At 40.2% G+C, this 23,658-nt stretch overlaps 2 protein-coding genes across 2 annotated transcripts; both read left to right on the top strand.

The window, feature by feature from the left end:
• Positions 1 to 2,043: 2,043 nt before the first annotated feature.
• Positions 2,044 to 13,670, top strand: LOC139199135 (vascular cell adhesion protein 1-like). Its single transcript, XM_070828159.1, has 9 exons — positions 2,044 to 2,107; positions 2,754 to 3,026; positions 3,148 to 3,483; positions 4,326 to 4,583; positions 5,727 to 5,933; positions 10,421 to 10,693; positions 10,831 to 11,166; positions 11,984 to 12,241; positions 12,433 to 13,670. The coding sequence occupies exons 2-9, from the start codon at positions 2,885 to 2,887 to the stop codon at positions 12,591 to 12,593; spliced, it is 1,971 nt and encodes a 656-aa protein (XP_070684260.1). The 5' UTR covers positions 2,044 to 2,107; positions 2,754 to 2,884; the 3' UTR covers positions 12,594 to 13,670.
• Positions 13,671 to 15,371: 1,701 nt separating this feature from the next.
• Positions 15,372 to 20,452, top strand: cdc37 (cell division cycle 37 homolog (S. cerevisiae)). The gene is made up of 8 exons (XM_070828338.1): positions 15,372 to 15,488; positions 17,312 to 17,608; positions 17,701 to 17,800; positions 18,492 to 18,607; positions 18,702 to 18,824; positions 18,928 to 19,110; positions 20,130 to 20,201; positions 20,348 to 20,452. Exons 1-8 carry the CDS (start codon positions 15,372 to 15,374, stop codon positions 20,450 to 20,452), a joined length of 1,113 nt encoding a protein of 370 aa, XP_070684439.1.
• The last annotated feature ends 3,206 nt before the right edge of the window (positions 20,453 to 23,658 follow it).

The following is a 23,658-nucleotide window of genomic DNA, read 5'->3' as shown; positions in this document are numbered from 1 at the left end:
AGAAGAGGTCCGTCTGCCAGATTTTATTTCAGTGGCTGTTGGCTTCAATAAGATTGTGTGTCTGATTCCCATCCTGTTTTTCAAACACAGAATCCCTTGTGTGCAGTATTTCTCTGATGTAGCTCTTTTCAATTCATCAGACTTTTTCCTTCTGCCAAACTGGGGCTGATTGCTGCCCGGTGTTTAGGATGGGATTCAGCACGTCAGATCAGGTTAGGTTCAAGGTATCCTGTGGCATTCTCTTTGAAACAAACAAAGCTCGTGTTGACATTCACAAAAATATCTCTTTATCGTGGACCCTCAAAACATTGACACTGACTTCAAGACTCCATAAAACATTGGCAAAGCTGTCTTCCTTGTACCTGCTTTTCCTGGCACATTCCTGTGTACATTTGATGTACCGCCATCAAGTGCGAACAAAACAGGAGCCTCCCATGAAAACATTGCACAATGATGCTACTCCATTACACTGAGGAGGAAACGGAGGGCTGAGAGACGATATCTTAAAACTGTTTACAATTGGTTCACAGATACAGGAACTCGGTAAAAGGCAATTTGGCCAAAGAAAGCGCTAAAATAGTAGTCATAGTAGTTTGAGTTCATTTTTATATGGCAACTCAAAGATGTTTGGTTGCTGATGTTGACAGAGCTTGTTTTTTGTATTCACAGAGCCTGATTTGGTGGTTTTAGATGGTAGTCACTGACAAACACTAGCCTTCAACCGGCCTAACACTTTAAAAGTTAGCTGAAGTCAGACTCTGCATGACACCTCTTTTCTTTTCTGAACACTCAAACCTTGCCATTGAAATATCTCCAAGGTTGCTCCTGTGATAATGGCGTTCTGCCTGCCTCTCTATATCAACTTGATTGAGAAAAGGAAAATAAAAACAGGATTACAAACAAAAAATAAAATGAAGGGAGTTGATATAACATGAGCACTGATGAGGGATAGAGAGACTTGAAGCGCTGCACTTGAATGTGCCCAATAATCATGGGAGGGCTGTCAGGAAAGATAGGAGAGATAAAGATCGCCGGGAAGTTGAGGAACAATTGCTTAGAGCTCTGCACAACTTTCCACATGAATTACGAGCACAGAATTTCCTCTACTTTGTCGACCTGAAGTACCAGATTTCAGTCTTGTTTCTCGTGTGTGGGCCACCTATAGACAGATGAATTTGTCTGCATGTGTGGTGACTTGGTGGTGTTTACTAGTGCAGTGGGTCAGGCAGTGGTGCTCTTAAGCTTAAGCTCACGCGCACGCGCCACCCAGAGTGGCGCGTGAGGATGGGTGGTCCAAATTAGCTCCTGTGTAATCCTGTTGGCATCTGTGTATTTCCTTTATAGCATGGGGGTTTACCCAAATACAGACACATTAAACCCCCAGGCTCCTTTGAGATGTCTGTCACCACCTCAAACAGTTTGCAATGGAAATGAATGGAGTTTTGTTCTTGAAATATTTGAACTGTTTTCCGTTTCTCTAATTTCAGAGATATTTTCTACTTTGACTTTAGTCTCATATTTTCATTCAGTCAATTATTTTCATTGTGTGTCACACCTTCCTTGGGTTGTCCTCAGCTTGATCGATTTGATTTGTAACAGCTGTCCTCGAGCATATAAATGATAAATAACTTTTTAAGAAATTCAGAGCTAAATCTATATGCTGCTGTTGAAATTCATTCAAACAAATTCATCCATTTTACATTTATTTTCTTTATTAAACACCAGTAAAAGTCAGAAGAGTCAAAGCGAAGATGGCTCACATTATGTGAAGTCCTATAAACCGAGATACAGGCTATAAACCGGCACTGCCTCTGGAGACAAGCCTGTGTCACACTTTCACTTTCACGTTACCAATTTTAAAGACATGACTGAACAAACAGAGAGAGGATGTGTGGTGGGAAAACAGGCTGCCCTCCCAACATCCTTCTAATACAATAGAAAATCCCAAAACGCAGTGGACTCATTCACTGTCTGACCACCTTCTGGTTTTATGTTCAACGGTTTTTATTATCTGCTTTACCAAAACATAACGGAATAATGTTTGTCCGTGTTATTCTTCCAGTTGTTTCTTTGAGTTTTCTGCTTGGTTTCCATGAGTCCGTTTGTGGTAAGTTAAGAGTTTTTCATCTATAGTCCGCCTCAAAAAGGGCTTTATTGTCATCAGACTTCTCCCTGCATGAGTGAGATTATGATTTCCTAGGATGAACTGAATCTTAGTCTGACAAACCCAGAAACAAATTTATAATTCACAATGTACTTTAATATGAATATATCTAATGTCTTAACATTTTCTGTCCAGTGACTTTAGTTTTAATTCACATTTGATTGTGATTCTCAGCTATGTTATTAATTTATCATTATTATTGTTGTTAGTTTAGTAGTAGTATTGATAATTAATTGATCTGAGACGAGCAAATATCTTAGATTGTGCACAATACCTGTTAATTATGTTTCTGCTGTATATACAAAATAATTAGCCTACATAAGATATAAATACACTAAGCCAAGACAATTGCTTATTTAAGTTGATGTGTTTGTAGTTGTACTCCCAGTTTGCCTGGCATTTTAGAATTTAAGCAATCAGCGATCAGATTGGCCTTCATCTAAAAGTAAATATACAAAGTTGGAAGCAAAGCTGCGAGCAGCTGGTCGTCATTGTGTTTAATAGGTGCTTGAAATTATATGTGATTGCAAATTTTATATCAAAATGCTGCTTGAAATCAATATTTTCTACTATAATGTCTGTGTTACAGATGTAAGCTGTGCAGATCAACCTGTGTTCACTCCATCCAGACTGGTACTGAAGTATGGTGACCCAGCCTTTGCCACGTGCTCCGTATGTCAGCATGCTTGTCTAGGCAGCTTATCTGGTTTGGAAAAATCTATGGGAGCCTTAAAGACAAACGGAACCACGATTTCATGGACGGTTGACAGTATGACTGAATGGGACACATCTGCCCTCTGCTATTATAATAAAAACGATAGCGATGATCAATGTTTTACCACCCTGCCTGTGACTGTCTACCGTAAGTCAACCTAAACAAACTACTCAGAGTAATAAAGCATCTTGAGTAGATTTAGGTAGTTTAGATTCTGTCATGCTGATGCTGCCAATCAGTCTCTCCACTTCTCTGTTTGTCTCCACAGAGCCTCCAGAGAACGTGTCCGTCAGCTTTGTGAACCACACTGGGCCGATGTTTGAGGGTCACCAGTACACTCTGCAGTGTACGGTTCAGGATGTGGCTCCTGTTGAAAACCTCACTGTGACCTTCTACAGAGGACAGACAGCACTGGAGCGACTGCAGTCCAACAGCAGCAACACAAAGAAGACACCAGTGACTGAGATCTTCACACTAGACATCAGCGCCAGTAAAGAACATGATGGAGTCCAGTACTGGTGTGAAGCAGAGCTACAACTGGGACCTGAAGGACCTCCGTATCCTCCAGTGGTGAGGTCGCAAAACATCAGCGCCGCTGTCTACTGTGAGTCTGACGACAACAAAACCAACACACTTCAATTTTCCTTTGAGCCAAGAACTAAAACCTAATAAAAAAACAAACACACAACACAAGTAAGGTAAAAACCACTTTGGTCGTCCTATTGTTCCCTTTTACAGTTTTAATAATGAAATAATTGAACATTTTGGCAAACATTTTGGCCGGACTCTTGCTGAGAATCAGATGAGAAGACTGATACCCCTCTCATGTCCACAGTGGCCTTGACAGCTTTGTTTTTTCCGTGTGATAAACATGAGGCTAAAGCAAGGAGCAGGCTAGTTTAGCTCAGCATGAAAAGTGGGAACAGCTTCTGGTTCTGTCCAAAGGTAACAATATCAGCCTACCAGCACCTCTAACATGTGTATAGAATATAATAACCAGACAGCTGTCATTTGGCTATTTATACCCGGTCAGTTTTAGCAGTACAAATTCCAAAGTGGATTAGTTTTGGTGAGGTGGCTGAATCGGTTTGTTACACTACTTTTATGAGGTTTGAAATCCCATAAACTTAGCTATATATTTCAGTTTTCTTTTATTATTATCAGATTTCAGTTGCAGTTTGGTTATGTTTAGACAATGTAAATTAAACACAAAATATCTTCTTTCCATCTTACAGCTGGGTGTAAATAGCCAATGAGGCTGTTTACCCCAAGGTGCAAATAGTGTTGTTTACTACTGTTAAATACTAAAAGACTCTACCTTTCCCCTCCCTGGCAAAGTGTTTAAAGCAAGTGTTTAATTCAAAATTACTGTAACACAGTGGCCCTAGCGGTTGTAACATTAGCTACGATACATGTGTTGTATTTCTTCCTCACATCCTCTCACAGATAAGCCTCAGCTGGAGGCGTCATCGCATCTGGATCAGATCACCATCACAGAAGGTGACCCTCTACAGCTGAACTGCTCAGCTGTGGGAAACCCCGGCCCTTCATACACCTGGACGTCCCTGTCAGCTACACTTTCCCCCTCCAATGGCAGCGTCCTCACCATCAGCTCTGTGACCTCTGCAGATGAAGGACCGTACACCTGCTCTGTCACCAATGATGTGGGCACCGTCACTGTGGACTTTAAGGTGGTCGTCCAAGGTGAGCTCAGACTCGAATGACTCTCTGTTCCCTTTCTCTTTACTTAAACCTATAGACTGTAACTTCTGGGTCTGAAAAGCAAAGCCAATGCAGAAATGCCTTTAACCTGCATTCTTTCTAATGGCCAGCGGGGGGCGACTCCACTGGCTCCAAAAGAAGTCAGATTGTATGGACTTCAACTGTAGTAATGATGCTAGTTTCTTCAACACAGCATGATGTCCACTTTGTAAATTTTGGTCCCATTTAGAGTAAAATAGACGATAACGCAGGCTACACCTTAGGACGGGACTACCTTGTGACTAGCCAATCAGAGGCGGTCGTCATGGAATGAGCGTCACTTCTGGCTCCAGAAAAACCAAGATGGCGACACCCGTGAAGTCAAACTGGAGGCTTCAAAATAGTAGTCCTCACACCAATGGTTGACGTCACTGTGGCTACTTCCATTTTTTACATGCCTAAACCTTTGATTTGACTCTTTATGCAGTCAGCTATACTGTGGTGAAGTTAGTTTCAAGTTGGATGTTTAGTAGACATTCACTCCAGATGCAGAAGCATATTTTAGGTGCCATCAATAAATTACAGATTAATTGACACAGAAATAAATTTTTTTTCAATTTCCGTCACTGCATTACATCACATGAAACCTACTGGAAAAAAGCCATTATTTTTTATTTATGGAATTATTAAAATATGGAACTATCATTGTTTTTTCAATTAATCAGTAATTTATTGATGGCCCATAGATCAGCCTCAAGCATATTCTGTTGAGGTTGGTTGCTGCCAACACTGGGAGAAAACTGAGTAAGAAGATGCCGAAAGCATTAATATTTATGAGTATCCCACTTAACTTATCTTCACCACAGGCTGTGATAAGAACATCATTTTAAAGGACTAGTTGCCATGATTATCATCTGCAAATGTGGAGATTCTTAATAATTCTTACATTAGACTTAAAACCACAAGCTTTCAATTACTTAATGCTAAATTCCTGTTACAGAATGTGCATAGTTGATTTTTTGGGGCTCTGCATTATGTCGCTAACAACATGAATATGAATATGATAATGTAAAGATGTCCCATCTCTGTCCTTCATTTTAAGATATTGACTGACAGCATCATAAGTCACTGTTTATTTGTCCGTAGGTTTGGAGTTAACCTCAACCAGATTACCACCAACAACCACAACAACTACAAGAGCCACAACAACCAAAACAACCACATCCACCACAACAGCCTCTACAGCAACTCCAAAAAACACACAGACAACAACCGTACTGAACTGTAGTACCAGCAGCAAACCGATTCACAGGTTCATAATGTGTTTTATGTTTTTATTCTCTGCTCTAGTTTAAGTTCTCTCCCACAGTCTGTAATATTTTTGCCACTAAATAATATAACTGGGCAATGAAAGGTATTTTAATCCATATCTTGTATAGCTCACATCTGAGAAAGCACCTGTTATGTGAGAACTTTTAACGAAATTACAGCATGGCCCTAGTCAGCAGCAATGTAAAGAGTTAATGTGCCAACAAGTTCAAAATCAGTGGCATGGTCCTTTAACAGAAAACAAATATTTTCCCAGTTAATGATCATACTGTAAGCTGTAATACTAGGATAGGTGAAAATACCGTACAGTATAAAGTCTTTTTAAGTTCCCAGATGGCAACCACAAATTATGAGCCATTTATTTTCCTTTTTTTAAATTATTTGGTGCCACTGGTCAGCAGATGTCACTGACTGTAACCATGGAAACACTGGTCAGCAGATGTGACTGACTGTTTTTAACCATAGAGAACTGATGTGAAGCAGAGCCACAACTGAGACCTAAAGGAGCACAGCACCCTCCACTGGAGCGATCTTGTACTTGAATTTCTCCTACATTTTTAAACTGGGGAATATAAACATGCTTTGACCCTTTTTTTTCCCAAACTGTTCAATGCATAGGCCTAAGTGTTAAATGTGAAACACTTAATTTGAATGAGTTATAGTTTAAAAAAATGAAAAATGTAAGTATTGCAGACACTCAAGACAACAATCAAAGCATAACTAGTGTGCAATTACATAATCCTCCAATCCTCCAGGTGCTCAGGTACATTCAATACGCTCACACTGCCAGTCAAATTAAGGTTAATGTAACCAGCCATTGACATTTGTGGTTTGTAAAAGCCATGTAAAGAAAACAGCTGCTACCTTAGCTGGAGATTAAAAAGCTGTTTTTAAGGTGGCCCTCAGGAAAGCATCAGGAAGGCTATTAATAAAAGGCTGAGTGTCAAAAACAAATCCGTATATGACTCAACTGCATGACATCAATGAAGCGCTGATGTTGTTGTCATCTGTGATGTATGTGACTAGACATTTAGCCGATGGCTCATTCAGAAAATTGACTAATACTAATTTCCTGAACAGTTTGTAACCCTCCCTGTGAAATCTCCCCCTCTGGGACTTAAGTGTCACCCAAATTCAACTTCCTCTTGGTAAACATCAGCTGATCTGTATTAAGTCAGTGTTTCACTTCTGCTTATTCTGCAGAACTGGAAAATATAGCCTAATCTCAATATTTTCGAGTGAAGTTCACAATGTAGGGAGAGCAGCTTAGTGTGGACACAAGGTCTGAGTGCATTTTTATATTTTTTTGAGTGTAATCTGTATCTAAAGACATCCATAAAGACTGATTATTCCTTGAGCCCTACATTGAAAGTGAGTTTCAGAAAACTTGTTACTTTCATTTCATTGTTTAACATAAGGAAAAAGCTGTGCTGAACTAGAGACGCGTCATTCTTGTTAATATTTTGTTAACCTTTGACTCCCAGTTCATATTTCACCTATGCAGCTATTTCACAGGAATCTAGAGGAGCTAACGGAGTCAAATATCTACAGCTGGGTCCTGGTTCTGCCTGTCTCTGTTTATGTTATGTATCAGACAGATTATAGCATTACTGATGACTGGATCAGGCCTCATCTTCACCCAGAGAATGAGCGCTTAAAGGGCATGCAGAGGCAAGTTTGATAAGGTCAATGAGTATTTAAATCAAAGCCATGGAGATTAATCATTTCCTGGATTTGTTTTGAAGAATCTGTTGTTGAATTCAGTATGATATGTCTGATGTCTGTCTTTTAAATCTTCGAACTGTGAAGGAACAGGTCAGCATTACGGGACATACTCTCATTTGCTTTTCTTGCAGAGAGTTCGGTAAGAGGAATGGAAAGATTCCTATTGCTACATTATATGCATGTACTCATTGTTGTTTTTGTTTTTCTTCTATTTCCTGTTTTTACCATTATGAATAAATGTGTCTATCTTTGCCTTGTAGTTACCTACTGCCTATCATGATGTATATTCGTGGGGTGGCCCTATCCGTGATAGTGTTACCCTGACTTTTACCACTACTTTCATATTATTGTCATCATGAAATAAGATTTTGGATGATTTTTTTTAAACTACCGACACCAACATTTGTATTGTACTGTTTCTATTCTTTATGCTAAGCTAAGCTAACTGTGATGATGATTGCCTCCTCTCGTAGCACACAAGTATACGTCAAACTATCCTTTTAACCTGTAAAGCCTTGGATTGATGTGTTTTCTAGACCTATAAATAAAAGTTTTCACAACTTGGCAATTATTAATAACATATAAAGCATTAATACATGATTCATCCACTATTAATAAAGCCATTAGTAACAACGTATTAACCTTTTGTAAAGAGTATTATTAGAAAGTGGCTCTGGCCTGGTTTTAATTCACATCCAGCAGACCACAACCCCCTGATGGTTTTCTACTCCAGTTGCGTGACTGTGCTTCACACCAAGTCCCATTAAAATACCTGCCCTCTGATATGGAGCCCTGCACTCCTCTGACTACAAGCTGATGAGGAGCAGAGTGGAGCTAAAAACAGGCAGCTAAATGTCTCCTGAATTTCTGGAGCAAAGAGGGAAGGAGCAGAGATAGACACGTGGAGACAGGGTCACGCCAAATGGGATTTGACGGCAGATTTCTGAGCAGGATTTTTCCCACCAAAGGGAGGAAGGGCTCTCAGGAAGGAGATAAAGGAAGTTTGCTTCCGGACCGCTTGAATTCCTCTACCAGACCAAAAAAGAAAAAGCCTATCCAAACTCTCAGCCCTGTTGCTTGTGTGTAGAGCAGGCTGACTCACTAGCTGTCAGATACCAAGTGTATATTTTAGTGTGTATGTGTGAACTATATTTGCTTTATTACCATTAGGCTGACTTGGGGTCACTAGTGTCTTGGTCATCCCCTGCTGACTTCACCAGAATTTCCTCATTTCCTTTTTTTTTACTCAGAAACCCTCCCTCACCACCACCTACTTTCGATTTCACTTGTCCTGTCTTATAACAATGACATGAATGAGAGAGGAGCCTTCAGTCCGTGAGCCCTCAGCACGTCTGCTCTCTCTCACAGAAAAACCAACCAGGGAGTGAACACTTTTCGGGTTTTTTCTTTTTCGTTTAGCGGTTTTACTTTCACTTTGACTCTCTTTGCCGAAGTTGTGTTGAAGGACTTTACTGAGAAGATCAACTGGAAATGATGTTTTTCTGTAAGATATTTTTGGCTGTATCGATTTGCGTGACTTCTCTGCACGACTTCCACGTGTCCAGCTGCAGTAAGTGTTTCTAGGTGTCGTTCTAGCGGTTCATGCTCCCTACACACCCAGTGATGCCATTTCTCACTGGACACGGGGTCCCTAACATAGACATGCCATTAAATACTGCTGCTTGTCTGTGGTGGAAGAGGAGTTAAAGATGTTTTGCTTAAGTAAAAGAGGAAATACTACACGGTATGAAAATATTTCTTGGGTAAAATGATCCAGAATGGCTCATTTTCTAATGACTAACTACAGATACACTCATGTGCAAGCATCACTGTAGTGCTGCAGCTGGTGAAGATGATTTCAGTGTGATTACTTGGTACTTACAATAATCTATAGGTTTAGAATATAGAATTTATTCTTTGGCATTTGTTGTTTTCCTATCTTTGCACTTTTATGGTTTTGTTTCACTTTTTTTGTGCTTTGAATTTCGTTGTATTTATTTACAATGACAATAAAAGGAATCTAATCTAATCTAATTCATCAGTTGAGTCTATTTTGTATTAGTGATCAGAATCTATGAAGTCACTAGTATCTAAAGTACTAAAGTGGGCCTACAAATACCTCACAATTATACATTGCCTGATATATACTGATATACTCATTATAGTCGCTGATGTTTAGTAGACATAGTGTTATATGGTTAGTGTAGTGAACCTTTTAACTTTCTTTTTTCACATTTTTTATATTGTATTTAACATTTTAAAATTAGTACAACAAGCTGTGACGGCACTGTACACACGACAGTGCCAATCAAGCCAGCTTTAATTTGGAGTAGCTTTCATTACCAAGTGAATCATAGTGTAGATGTTTTCATAACTTACCCATCGCTAGTAGCTTACAAACCATCTTAAAAGTTAATATGTGACATTCAGTATCTTAATCTTCAGTAACATAACTGTTAACTTTATTGATCACCAAAGTGACTGAGTAGACATCGAGGAATAATAGAGATTAGTAAACACAATGTAATTTTCAAGTATTTTTGGTGAGTGTCTTGTGAAATAGTTGCTAATGTTGTGGTTACAGACCACTTCATGTTGCCTGGCAACATACCGCTTAGAGTTGTGTTTAGGAAAATAAAGTCTATGGGAAAATACATCAGAAACACTTTGAGTGTACAGTACGTAGCACTGACAAAACATTTGGTTTCTTGAGTGACACTGTGTGAGATGATGATGATGATGATTTAGATGCTTTAACAGTGGAACATTTACTGTCTGTGTTACAGATGTAAGCTGTGCAGATCAACCTGTGTTCACTCCATCCAGACTGGTATTGAAGTATGGTGACCCAGCCTTTGCCATGTGCTCCGTGTGTCAGCATGCTTGTGTAGGCACCTTATTTGGTTTGGAAAAATCTATGGGAGCCTTAAAGACAAACGGAACCACGATTTCATGGACGGTTGACAGTATGACTGAATGGGACACATCTGCCCTCTGCTATTATACTAAAAACGATAGCGATGATCAATGTTGTACCACCCTGCCTGTGACTGTCTACCGTAAGTCAACCTGCTGTTGGACAAACTACTGTTTTGATGAGAATCACAATGTGTGCTAAAGAATATACAGTCAAATGGATCTGATAGCTGCTGTTTATAACCTCTAGCTTGTTTCGCGTCTCTGTTTGTCTCCACAGAGCCTCCAGAGAACGTGTCCGTCAGCTTTGTGAACCACACTGGGCCGATGTTTGAGGGTCACCAGTACACTCTGCAGTGTACGGTTCAGGATGTGGCTCCTGTTGAAAACCTCACTGTGACCTTCTACAGAGGACAGACAGCACTGGAGCGACTGCAGTCCAACAGCATCAACACAAAGAAGACACCAGTGACTGAGATCTTCACTCTGGACATCAGCGCCAGTAAAGAACATGATGGAGTCCAGTACTGGTGTGAAGCAGAGCTACAACTGGGACCTGAAGGACCTCCGTATCCTCCAGTGGTGAGGTCGCAAAACATCAGCGCCGCTGTCTACTGTGAGTCTGACGACAACAAAACCAACACACTTCCATTTTCCTTTGAGCCAAGAACTAAAACCTTGCTGTCATGTGAAAATAACACAACACATCAGTTAAAACTGCTTTCAAATCAGTTGATTTTCGGTCATCTTGTCGTTTTCTTTTGCAGAGTATGGATCAATAGTTTAATTTTCAAAAATACGGTAAAAGGAGATTCAATACAGGACATAAATTTGTCCGGTGACCAGAAACACAACTCCTGTGCCGCTTTGCGAACATCCACACATAAATATCTCAGATACTGTTGGATGGATGAAGCCTGTTGATGTAGATGAGCCCCCTGAGTATAATGTGGATAAATTACACCAACTTTGGAGATCCATAAAAAGTTTCCATCATGAAGTCAACATCCGTCCAGTACTTTGTAACATAACAGTAACCTCTAACATTTTATTCCCCATTGTTATATTAATACAGTAAAATGACCACATGTTTTGAACATCACACGTAAATCTGCAAAATAATGCATCTGTTTATGTAAATACCCTCAGTGTCAGCTGGGATGTGACCTTTAAGGAAACAGACAATGGATGTGTAGTTAAAAGCACTGAATTTGTATTTTCCTCTGAAATGTTTTGGACCAGAAGAATAGTTGCACAAACTGAAAGTGGAGTAAAACAGTCTGTCATTGACAGTGTTGTGGTGAAAACTAGGTACTTTCCACCACTGCCATCTTAACTGTATTTCTGCATCAGTGTTTAAATGTCAAAAATGTTGTTCCCATTTTGTTGTAATGACTCGTGCTGCTTTTCTCCCTCAATCAATCCTGTCACAGATAAGCCTCAGCTGGAAAGGTTATTGGATCTCAATCAGATCACCATCACAGAAGGTGACCCTCTACAGCTGGACTGCTCAGCTGTGGGAAACCCCGGCCCTTCATACACCTGGATGTTCCCGTCAGCTACACTCCCCGCCCCCAATGTCAGCGTCCTCACCATCAGCTCTGTGACCTCTGCAGATGAAGGACCGTACACCTGCTCTGTCACCAATGATGTGGGCACCGTCACTGTGGACTTTAAGGTGGTCGTCCAAGGTCAGTTTTAAGTGCTGTCAGTGTTACTGGAAACACAAAAACTTTCAGTATTGCTTTCTCACAGCAGCGTAGACTTTATACGTGTGACATCAGGAACAGGAAGGAAGTCCATTGTGGCTGTTTTGGCCTGTGGTGTTGGTCTGACGTTCAATGTTCTCTGTTCTGTTTTTTCTTTTCTCAACTCTCTGCAGCCGACTACACTATAACCACTATAGTCGGGATGTTAATTATGGCTGTGGTTGTCATCGTCGTCGTGACAGTGGTATACATCTGTTACTACAGAAACCACCGAATGGGACAGTACAACCTGAGGGACGTTTTCCATTTTCACAAACGACAGCAGGATGTGTGAAATGTGTATGAAGAGACAAGTCAAGGCTGCCCCCTCAGTCGCGAAGGGGTTAGGACGCCAACCATGAACCACAACATGTCCACCGAGTCTGGTGAGGGACCTTTGTTGCCTTCTTCTCCCTTTTCCTGCCATTTCCCTGCTGGTGCTATTGTCACAGCTGGCTCCTAGGCCACGACAAAGGAAAAGGTGCACAAGAGGCTTTACTGGAAATAAAGACCATTTATTATAGAAATTAAGAGCATGGGTGGCTGGTTGTAAAAAAAAAAGAAAAAAAAGAAAAAGAGCTCTGGGGCTGTAACACTATCTATTCACATTTTTCATGAAAACAGCTGGGCACTGTATTTTCTAGCAAACGTTACTCAAACAGAAGTTCAAACATTGCATTTATTGGGGACTATTTTCAGCTGTGGATTTATACACATCTGGTACACTGGTGAGTATTGATGGCAGCAGGGTGGTGGGAAATAAACTGCTGTGTCCTTAATTAAGGAACATCGGTGCAACGTTGTGACACACATGAATGGGTTTTTAATACTTTTGATAGATGTTCGGTTTTATAATTGTGCTTTTGTCTATAACCTTGAATTGGATGTTTTCATGGGAACTGAATAAGAAAAATGTGGAATATCACCAGCTTCATCCTCAAACTGATGCACAGCCTTGAGTTTGGTACATACAAAGAGAGCTGCTGATTCAGTAAGTTTGCCAGCAAAATTAGCTTATTTTTCTGCCATTCTTCTTATTTCAGGCTCTTACTGTATCTTACTGTTACAAAAATGTTGACCATTGTATGTTGTCCATAAATATGTCAATATAAAATATTGATGTTTCAAATAAATTGAAAGGCCAGTTCCAGCTGTAATTTTGTATTATAGGTTTACATTTACTGATTGACTGAATATTGACTGTTGGCAGACAAAATAAGTATATTGGAGCAGTGCTGGTTGTTTAATTAGAAGACATTCATTTCTATGACATAGGCCATTATTAATGTTCATTGATACATGTGAGACTCAATGGAAATAAGGAATTCATACAAGCAAAATAATGTACGATTAAATGCACACAGGAAGTAAATATGAGCTTTGACAAAGTTTATTTTCAAAATGTAAATAAACTGTGACACTTTGTACATACAATGAGATGCATCCCAGTCTTTTTGATTGATTCTTTAGTTTTAAAGAAGTCACAAATACATGGAACAACTAACACATTCAAAGTGTTACAGCCACACATTGGCCATAGAATCTGACCTTGCCAGTAAATGCCAAAGGTACTGATGGAACTGGAAGAAGTAATTGTCATTTTCCTGTTTGTGAGAGTTTTTATTGCTACGTTAGCTTAACTCCTTCAAAACTCTTGAGGCTTTTTGACCTCTGAGTAATTACTCATCCCAGAAATATTTCGCATCTACCCTTTTCCTCCCCTGTCCTGGTTCCTCTCCTCTCCTACTGGGAGGAAACTTGGAGGACATGATAAACCTTTTATCATCTATAACAGATGAGCTGTTGATGAAGTAGCCCAGCCATAACTGATGACACCCACTACACAGCATGTTATCTGCACTGTTATCCAACTGGTGTTCATGTAGGCTACACACTATGTCTATCCAAGCACTCATGCATAGATTATGGATGGTTTTCTCATTATAAGGAAAACAATCCCCTGATAGGTCTAAAATAATTTGATCTTTGTGGGACTGAAATTAAAGCAGGTCCATCCTTATCGTCCTAGTCCCCCGTGTTGAGGCATGTGTTCAGAGTAAATGTGAGAAAATTCAGTTTGAGAAGGTCTTAAAAATGTATTTATTGATTGCTGTAAGCCTCCCGTCAAAAATCCACTCATTTAATGTTTGACAAAATCAGTTCAGAGTTGACTTCAAACGTCTCTACAAATATATTTTTTCACATAATGCTTCAGCATTACCTTAAATCAGTGATTCCAACTTTTGTGGCTCGTAACCCCTTTAAATGTCTGTCTGTGAACTATGGTTGTTTCTGTGTGCTAAGACCAAGTCACAGTGACACCTTGAGTACTTTTGGAGGCCTGAAGAGATAACTATCCCCTTCCTCATTAATCCTCTCATGACCCCACAGATTTACCTTGTAACCTCTTTGCCCTCAGAAACATTTTGTGTGGCCCCTGAACATGATATAAAATGAATGCATTATATGTTAATCGTTTGTGGTCCATTTCAACACTGTCACTGTCAACAGACTGCATTATAGTACACTTCTCGGCTTTTAATACCTTTGATAGATGTTCGGTTTTATAATTGTGCTTTTGTCTATAACCTTGAATTGGATGTTTTCATGGGAACTAAATGTTTCGTTACTGTCCTTTTATTGATTTTCAAGGAAACTGTGAACAAAACAAATGAGCAAAAACCTCTACTCCTATCATTTTGATGTTTTCCCCATTGACATTACAGTTCTAGAAATATAAACAAACAAACAGAATAAATAAAGATAGATAACTAACTAAATAAATAAATAAATAGAGGACCACACGCGCGCTTCTTGATGACGTCTAATGATTGGCTTAACTAGAGGACCACACCCGCGCTTCTTGATGACGTACATTGATTGGATTCCTGCCGTTAGAAAGCGGATTTCTGTAAACGGCTCGTGTCTGACCGCCTCGCTAAGAGGATTTGGGAAACTTATCGATTTCTGTCGTGTCGGCGGAGTGTCCCAGCAGAGCAGCCCTGCAGCTTCTTTCTCCTGCTTGTCCCTGAAAGCCACCGCCGGGAGGAGAAGGGCCGGGAGGAGTCGGACCATGAGCACCGGAGCGGGCGTCGACTACAGCGCCTGGGATCACATCTACGTGTCGGACGACGAGGATGCGACCAGTCCGTTCGTGGACACGCAGAGCTTGTTCAGAATGAGACACCGGGTCAGCAGTGAAACTTGTGGTAGCCGTGAAGTTTGGAGTCTTATACCTGGTTAGTTTTATACCGTAGAAGTGATTTAGAGATAGTGGGGATTAGATTGTAAGGAGTTAAACAGAGAGAGAGGACCAACAGGTGTTACACAGAAATCTGTGACCCCTCAGATTCTGATGCTACAGGATCTGCTAGCTTAAACCTAGCAAACAAACTTAATTTTTGTAGCACATTTAACATGTAACAGAGGGCTTTTATTGAAAAAGGAGGGATATTGAAGAGACAGAGATCACATTGTATGAAAATAAGTGGAATTAAATGTGCAATGACAACACAAAAAGGTGTAAGATCAAGATAAAGCCAAAGAAAACACTTGAAGACCACTGAAAGGTTGACAGCTGTCTAAATGGTCTACTAGTGGCTACCACTTTGCTGCCACAGCTATACATATTTGTGACCAATCTAAGCATTATGTCATCATTATGTGAACAAAATACAGTATGTGATCATGACAAATACTCTGCATGTGCAATATTAACAGCTGAAAGTCCTATTCAGGTAACAGTGATGGGCCACAAAGTTTGTGTAACACCTTGTCGGTTTTACATTTGCTTCTTTTCAATGGAAAATAATCAAAGCCCGACTGGCCAAGATGATGTTATCCGTAAATACTCTATAACGGCTGATAGACGTTGAGGTTTGAGGTGGAGCGTAAAGATCCACTCATGACCATGGAAATAATCATTTGACGAAATGATGGAGCTAGTTTAGTAGTGCTTTCCAGAGCTTACTCCTGAGCCCTTTCTGGAGCTTTCTACTGCGTCTATTTGCATTCACGGATGAAGGACATGAGATGCAGTTATATGCTATGGGAAAATGATAATAACTGGACTTTGGTAATTTATATATGTGTCATCATCAGTTTGTCGGCCAGACAAATTGGTTTTTTAACAGTAAAATTTTCCTGTCAGTACAAACAACAACCAAACCTTAAGGATAAACTTGTAGAAAGCTTCTAGTTGCAGGGCAAACTGTGGCACCTTGTACCACAGGAATCACGTTTTGTCATGGTTGCTTAATCATGTGCAGGCTCCATAGACTGTGTAAAAGAACTGGATGTTGCCTGGTCTGAAAATCAAAGCCAATGCAGAAGTACCTTAAAGCTGGATTCTTTCTAATGACCAGCAGGGGGCGACTCTGCTGGCTCCAAAAATCTGAATGAAGGGAAGTCTACTACTTACCCTGCTTCTCACCTGATTTATTACCTTAGTATACAATTTCCTGATGAGTTTATGATCTCAATCCTCAAGTCTTTTTCAACACAGCATGATGTTCATTTAGTAAATTTTGGGCCCATTTAGAGTAAAATAGACGATGGGATGAGACTACCGTCTGACTAACCAATCAGAGGTGGTTTTCTTGGAATGAACGTCACTTCTGGTTCCAAAAAACCAAGATGGCGACATCCGTAAAGCCAAACTCGAAGTTTCAAAACTGCAATCTACGAACCAGTGGGTGATGTCATGATGGCTTCGTCCACTTCTTATACACAGACTATAGTTGGCTCCTTAAATTAGCACTCAGTTGTCACTCAGTCAGTCTCCTGGCTTAGAGTGACTTGCCGTCTCCAGCATCCAAACACAGTTGTTCCTTGGTGATGACTTTCTTTCTGTCATGCTTTTCAATGTGTGTGCTCAAATCTTTTTTTCTAATTTCACTTTTGAGCATCTTCTCCCTACCTGATCCCCTTCAGTGTGCATCCCCTCCTCGACTCCCATCATCTCTGTCTCTCATTCATGTCTTTACTGTTGCCCACTCTGGCCTGCCCTAACAGAGCCGGCTGGAGAAAATGGCTGAGTTTCAGCAGAGAGGGGAAGACCTGGAGAATAACTTTGCAGAATGCAAGAGGCTGTTGGAGGAAGCCAAGGTACGACTGAAAGAGCTGGAAGAAGGAAACAAGGAGGGAGAGGAGGATGAGGAAAGAGAGGCTGAGCTGAAGAAAGTCCAAGCCGAGGTGAGAAAACTGAAGAAAGATGAAAAGTCATTTGAGAAGATGATCGAAGAACACCGACGAGAAGAAAAGAAAAAGCCCTGGAATGTGGACACTATCAGCCAAGAAGGTTTCAGCAAGGTAAGGCATGGCAGCGAGGTCACAAGATTTGCAAGATGTAGTGTGACTTGTCAGTATTCTGATTTATCTGTGTCCTTTATCTTGTTTTCTAGAGTGTACTCAACCTCAAGCCCAAGGAGGAAACGGAGAAGGAAAAGGTGGAGAAGCATAAGACCTTTGTGGAGAAGTACGCAACAGAAATCAAACACTTTGGTATGATTTAGTCCTGATGTGACTTGGTGTGTTTATTTTTGCCTTCCTGCTCTGTGTTGTTGCCTCTTTATTTTCATCCCTAGACAGTTTCCCAAGAATTTCAAAGTCTCATGGGCTGTATGCAGAACATTGATTGGGTCCAGACAATTCTGGACACCACTACAGTTATTCAAATTGTATTTAATATATTATGGTTGTAAACTCTTGATTAGTGTTTGCATTTAAAGTTGCATTTTGGGATACTACATTCTGCTATATAAGATAAAACTTTATTTGTCCCATTTTGGGGAAATTTGCAAATTTGCAGCAGCAAAAAACAAGAACAACAGTGCAAAGGTAAGTTAAACAACAGGTGCCTATATAAGTAGAATATAATATAAATAGAATAAAAATATATACAGTAGGGTGTGGCAACATTAGTAAATACTTGAATAACTTTGGACAGAAGGATGAATGAAGTGTTTAAACATGATGATTGCACTGTGACATATAGTGCCTTAAAGTGGGACTCATGTTTACTGTATGATAGGATATTTATAACTTTGTTAGTCTAATAGCTACAAATGAATAAGTTGTGTCGGCGTTGTCATAACTGAAGCCACTTGGACGCAAAACATTTGACGAAAACAAAACCTCTGGGGCTCAGTTTGAATGTAACATTATGCTGGATGTGGTTGTGTGTGTGCACCAGGCATGTTGCGGCGCTGGGACGACAGTCAGAAGTATCTGTCAGACAACCCACATCTGGTTTGTGAAGAGACGGCTAATAGCCTCGTCGTCATCTGTATAGACTTTGAGATAGACGAGGTGAGTGCTGTGAGAAAAGTGTGTATGCTTGTTCTGGGTAAAAAAAAACAATTTCAGCCAGGTAAAGCTTTGTTTGCTCTCCACGTACTTGTAGAAACATGCACTGATGGAGCAGGTGGCCCACCAGGCCATCGTCATGCAGTTCATCTTGGATACGGCTCGGACGCTCAAAGTCGACCCAAGAGGCTGCTTCAGACAATTCTTCTCACAGATCAAGGTCTGTGGTTAGCAAGACGTCTGCATCATCACTATAGAGAAAGCAATCTTTGTGGTATATTTGAAGCACTTTGCCGACCGAAGTGTTTTTGTGTCCATGTCAGACTGCAGACAAGCCACACCAAGACGTGTTCAACCATGAGCTGGATTTGCTGAAGGAGCGGGTTCGCAGCTGTGCGAAGATTAAAATGGAGAGCGCTATGAAGGAGCTAGAGGAAGAAGAGCAGCAGAAGAGACTGGGCCCAGGTGGTTTAGACCCTGCAGAGGTCTATGAATCACTGCCAAAGGTAAAACCCTTCACACCCATTTACATACATACATATGCAAGCATACACAAAGCTCTGATTCTGAGTTCTGAAAATATACATTTGTTAATTGAAAATGTAGACGTTGGATGTTGGATGTTGGATCTCGAGGCGCTTTCCATAAAGAGCAGGTCTAAACCAAACTCTTGAATTCTTGAAACCCAAGGTTTCAAGAATCCAAAATTAAGGATTCAAGGATGAGCAAACATCAGGCATTAGGTGACAGTGGCAGGAAAAACTCCTCTTTTAACGGGAAGAAACCTCGAACAGAACCAGAACCAGACTCAGAGGTGGGCAGCTTAGTCAGCGTCTGTGTTATTTTTAAATATATTTAATATAGTCTTGCACTGCATCTAAAAGAGTTGCGCCACTCCTCATCCCCCGCGGCTGTGAGAAAAAAAAACACCAGGTCCATTATAGTGTCTCCCATTTTATCCGGTTTACACGCCACATTAATGACCACCTTGTGTTGCTGCACCGGCTGAAGCAACAAGCCAGAAAAGTCAGTACTGCAGCTCAACACATGTCAACACATTGTATCATTTACCTCCACAGAGTTCACATTATGTTGAAGGATTCTGACATGAACTATTCAAAATGATCTTCTTACAGTCAGGTCTCATGTGGGCAACTTTCACAGATTTCAAAATGGTTGTTTATAGATTTTAAAGTCAGTGTGTGCGTAGTCTATTGATATGAAACGTGTTGCCATTTGGATAATCAAGAAGTCAATATACAGCTCAGGAGAATGGACAGGATGGCAGGATGAGCTCTCTGTGCAAGGTAAATAGTATTTACCTACTTTCCTTGAGCTTTCCCATAAGCTTGAACAAAGTTTCCAGTTCCTTTATCAGTTCGTTAATGTGAAATTACGGACACTGGTGTCCAGGGTGCATGTTAAAGTGATCGTATACTGACAATAAAAGCATTTTTCCTCCTTTCTGTATTCGGTTCACTAGGTTAAGTGTTTCACATGAGTACTTTGGCTTTTTGTTTCATAGGAAATACAGAGGAGCTTTGATGAGAAGAACATTCAGATGCTGCAGGAAGCTATCAACAAACTGCACCCAGAGGTAAGTGAGTTTGTAGCCGAGCCCTAAAATTGTAACTTCCAGTCAATAGAAGGAACCTAATGAGGACCAGAAAACGTTGGATCAGGATGAAATGAGACCAAAACGGATCTTTTCTTGAAGTGACGTCACTGTGTTTCTCTGTACAGGAAGGAAAATACCACTTGAGGAGGTGTATTGACTCTGGCCTGTGGGTCCCTGATTCAGGAGAGGGTGATGATGAAGAGGACGAAGAGGATGGGGAAGAAGATTAATAAAAGAAGGAAGAACAGAAATGAATGGTAAAACACAGTGGGATATGTTCCTGGTGGCATCAGTTGAAGTGATACACCTGCTCTTTGCCTCCGTTTTGACCCACGTCATCTCTGTCTTAACATTCCTTGTTAGTTGTCCAACAATGTTCAAGTTCCTACAAGCAACATAATGTACATGTGTACATATTTCATAAGCATATGGACTAAATCTCTGGATTTATAGTGTTCAGACAAAAGCACTTTTACAGTCTCTTTCAATTTTAACATACTTTTGTGCAATCGGACTTTAAGTATGACGTAAGTACTTAAGTATTTTTAAACGTGGCCTCAGATTGTTCTTTGAAGTGTGTGACAACATTACAGGAAGGATCCCTAAAGAGAGAGACCTATAGGATCCTTGTTTAACCACAAAGAGCCGTTTTATCTCTCAGTTCAAAGCCACCAGACTCCATTGACAAAACCAGCAATTTTACCAGGACGTTGCTGTTTTACCGCTGTCTCGATCACTTGGTTTGTTTGTTACTTTTTAAAGGGTTAGTTTAGATCCAACACAATATTTGTGTATAACACAAACAGATTACCTGATCAGACAGCAGTAGATCAGCTACTTTTGGGTTTTGCAAGGTGTCAATATAGTCTGGTGGATCTGAATAATGCAGTATATCGGCTGTCTGGTTAAACAAAGAGGATCTTACAGGTCTATCTCTGCAGGGTTCCTTTCTGTAATGCTGTCACACACGTCAAATAACAATCTGAGCCTGTCTGTGGCAAAAACAAGTACTTTGATCTTTAAATTTGACTGGACACAATTACCCTGAAGGATTAACGTTACATTGCAGCCGTTGCAGCCAATTCTCTGCCTGAATCTGCCTGATCTACTGAACATGGGTCTATGTTTAAAAATACTGGAGTTTTCCTTAAATGTTGTTAGAATTGGCTGATCTGATTCGAATCACCAGTTTACTCCTGTTTATAATCATCTTCTGATCAGTCAAAGCTCTCACATAAGCCAACGATTGATTTATCTATGTTCTTTCTGATGATGGCATCTTTACTCCTAAATATTATTCCAAAATACTTTTATTAGGTTTAACTTTCATCAGTTACTCAGTTGTTATGTAGTTATATACTGTTACAGTTGGCAGCTGTGCCCTTACTTTTTAAATAATGGATAGATCCTCTTGCTCCGACAACAGGTCAACAGCGCCATCTCAAGTCTGTTTGGGGACAGACGGCCCATGAGCTGCATCACAGGGCTGACTGGTGAACAACAATCCATCTAATTACCTCCCTCCAAAACGACATTCACATTGTTTGTGTCCAGTGCAACGAATACATACGAAGCTCCTGTTTGGTGGACAAAATAACAAACCGCTTACGAACGAATACAAAAGAAATGTGAAATAAGTGAACTATGATAAAGTTTGGGAGTTTTTTTTTTTTTTGTAGAGACAGTCAAAGATGTTCACTCAAATAGAAAGTGACATAGTGTTTCCTATTGATTTGATGCTTTAGGGGAAAAAAGAATACAAGTGGATGTATCATCATTATTATTGTAACTTAAATATCAATATTAGTGTTTAACTTCAAAAGTCCTTTATATAATGATGAAGGACAACCTAGCTTTGCAGATTTGACTATAAATTAATTATGGTATCAACTAATGATTACTTTCACCATCGATTAACCTGACGATTATTCTCCTGATGAATGCTGATATGATTAATATGTAAAGTGAACAGATTTTGCAGGGAGCAAAGAAAAGCGTGAAATGGTTTTTGAAACAAATGTCTAAATTTATCTTCTGTTAATTGACTAATCACTTAGTAGTGAAATCATTTCAGGTTGATGTACAGATGAATTAAATAGTTTTACTGTTGCTACTTTAATCTAAGAGTTGTCACAATATGTAATTGGTTCCTGTCAAGAGGTTTTAAACAATACATGTTTTATTTTGTATTTACCTTAGAAATCTGTTTGGTGTGTTGTAGAATTTGAACAATAAATCAGGCTTCATTTATTTGTGTTTAATTTATTAACTTTTCCACTATTTGCTGTGAACCCTGACTCATTTTCTGTCATACTTCTCACTCCATCTCTCGCATAATTAATTGCAGGGTCACTCTCCCTCTCCCTCACCCTTCCTCTCTCTCCTTCATAATTAATTGGTGGGTTTGATTTAGCGGTCTGTGCTGGTTTTTTTTTTTTTTTTTTTTTTTTGAGGCAAAGCTTCTTTGTGCAGCCACTTTTGTAAATAGAAAACAATCAGCGCAGGCCCGCGGCATAAATCAAATCTAGATAACACCTACAAAAGCTGACGGGAGCGTAACAGAATAGCATCACAGCTTCATGCAGAAGTGCTTGGGTGTGTTTATTTGTATATTTACATCAATGTTTGGTTGTAATTGCAAAACTTTATCTAAACTTTATAATGGGCTTTTTTATTTGTACTATTATCAGACAAAATAATCAGCTTGTAAGTGGGTTGACTTCCTTGTTTGTCATCAATGGACTAAATTCATGAAAGGTTCCTTAAACACAAAAAGCTTGTTTTGCTCTTTGTTTTCCAGCTTTGGGAAGCTCAGCATCCATGTACTGTAATTATTTCAAACTGTTCAAGATAAAAACAAAGATTGCACGATTCCTGTTTTGGACACTAAAATGTGCTGCATGTCCTTGAATGACTGTAAAAGGACATGGAAGGAAAAAAAAAGGAGAGTGAGTAACAGCAAACCTGAATCCTCATTGAGATTTGCTTTAATACGGGCAGTGTGTTTCAATAAAAATCGTCTCTGTGTGGGTGTGTATAATGGAGAGAGGAGAGAAATGATGCCTGGCTGTTGAAGCAGAGAATTGGCGTGTGGCTGCTAATAAGAGAGGAGGGGGGGAGGCAGGGGGTACCGATGGAGAGAGGAGGAGCGGAGGCTGTTGTATGGGATTAATGGACACACTGTGAGGCTGTGAGGGAGGGGAGGGGATTGGAGGGGGAGATGGGCTTCTCCACGGAGGCTGTGGTGTTTGGGGGGTGGTGGTGGTGGTGGTGGTGGTGGGGGGTGGCTGGGGGAGACCACTGTGGCAAGGGAGAGGGAGAGGAGAGACAGGGAGGGAGGGAGGGAGGCTGGTGAAGCCGCGGATATTCATGAAGACGCCAAGTGTTTTTCTTTTTTCTCTCTCTCGCCGTGGTGACACACTGCTAGTCTGCAGAG

The sequence above is a fragment of the Pempheris klunzingeri genome, chromosome 3 (genome assembly GCF_042242105.1).
Source record: "Pempheris klunzingeri isolate RE-2024b chromosome 3, fPemKlu1.hap1, whole genome shotgun sequence".
Taxonomy (NCBI): domain Eukaryota; kingdom Metazoa; phylum Chordata; class Actinopteri; order Acropomatiformes; family Pempheridae; genus Pempheris; species Pempheris klunzingeri.
The sequence above is the reverse complement of the archived record's forward strand: the minus strand, read 5'-3'. Positions and strand labels throughout refer to the sequence as shown.

Excerpts from the sequence above, each read along its gene's own strand:
- LOC139199135 (XM_070828159.1), top strand. The coding sequence starts at position 2,885 with ATGGGAGCCTTAAAGACAAACGGAACCACGATTTCATGGACGGTTGAC. Across the intron at positions 3,484-4,325 it reads CATCAGCGCCGCTGTCTACT|ATAAGCCTCAGCTGGAGGCG; the intron begins GTGAGTCTGACG and ends ATCCTCTCACAG. Across the intron at positions 5,934-10,420 it reads TTTATTCTCTGCTCTAGTTT|ATGTAAGCTGTGCAGATCAA; the intron begins AAGTTCTCTCCC and ends TCTGTGTTACAG.
- cdc37 (XM_070828338.1), top strand. The coding sequence starts at position 15,372 with ATGAGCACCGGAGCGGGCGTCGACTACAGCGCCTGGGATCACATCTAC. Across the intron at positions 17,801-18,491 it reads AACAGAAATCAAACACTTTG|GCATGTTGCGGCGCTGGGAC; the intron begins GTATGATTTAGT and ends TGTGTGCACCAG. Across the intron at positions 18,608-18,701 it reads TAGACTTTGAGATAGACGAG|AAACATGCACTGATGGAGCA; the intron begins GTGAGTGCTGTG and ends ACGTACTTGTAG.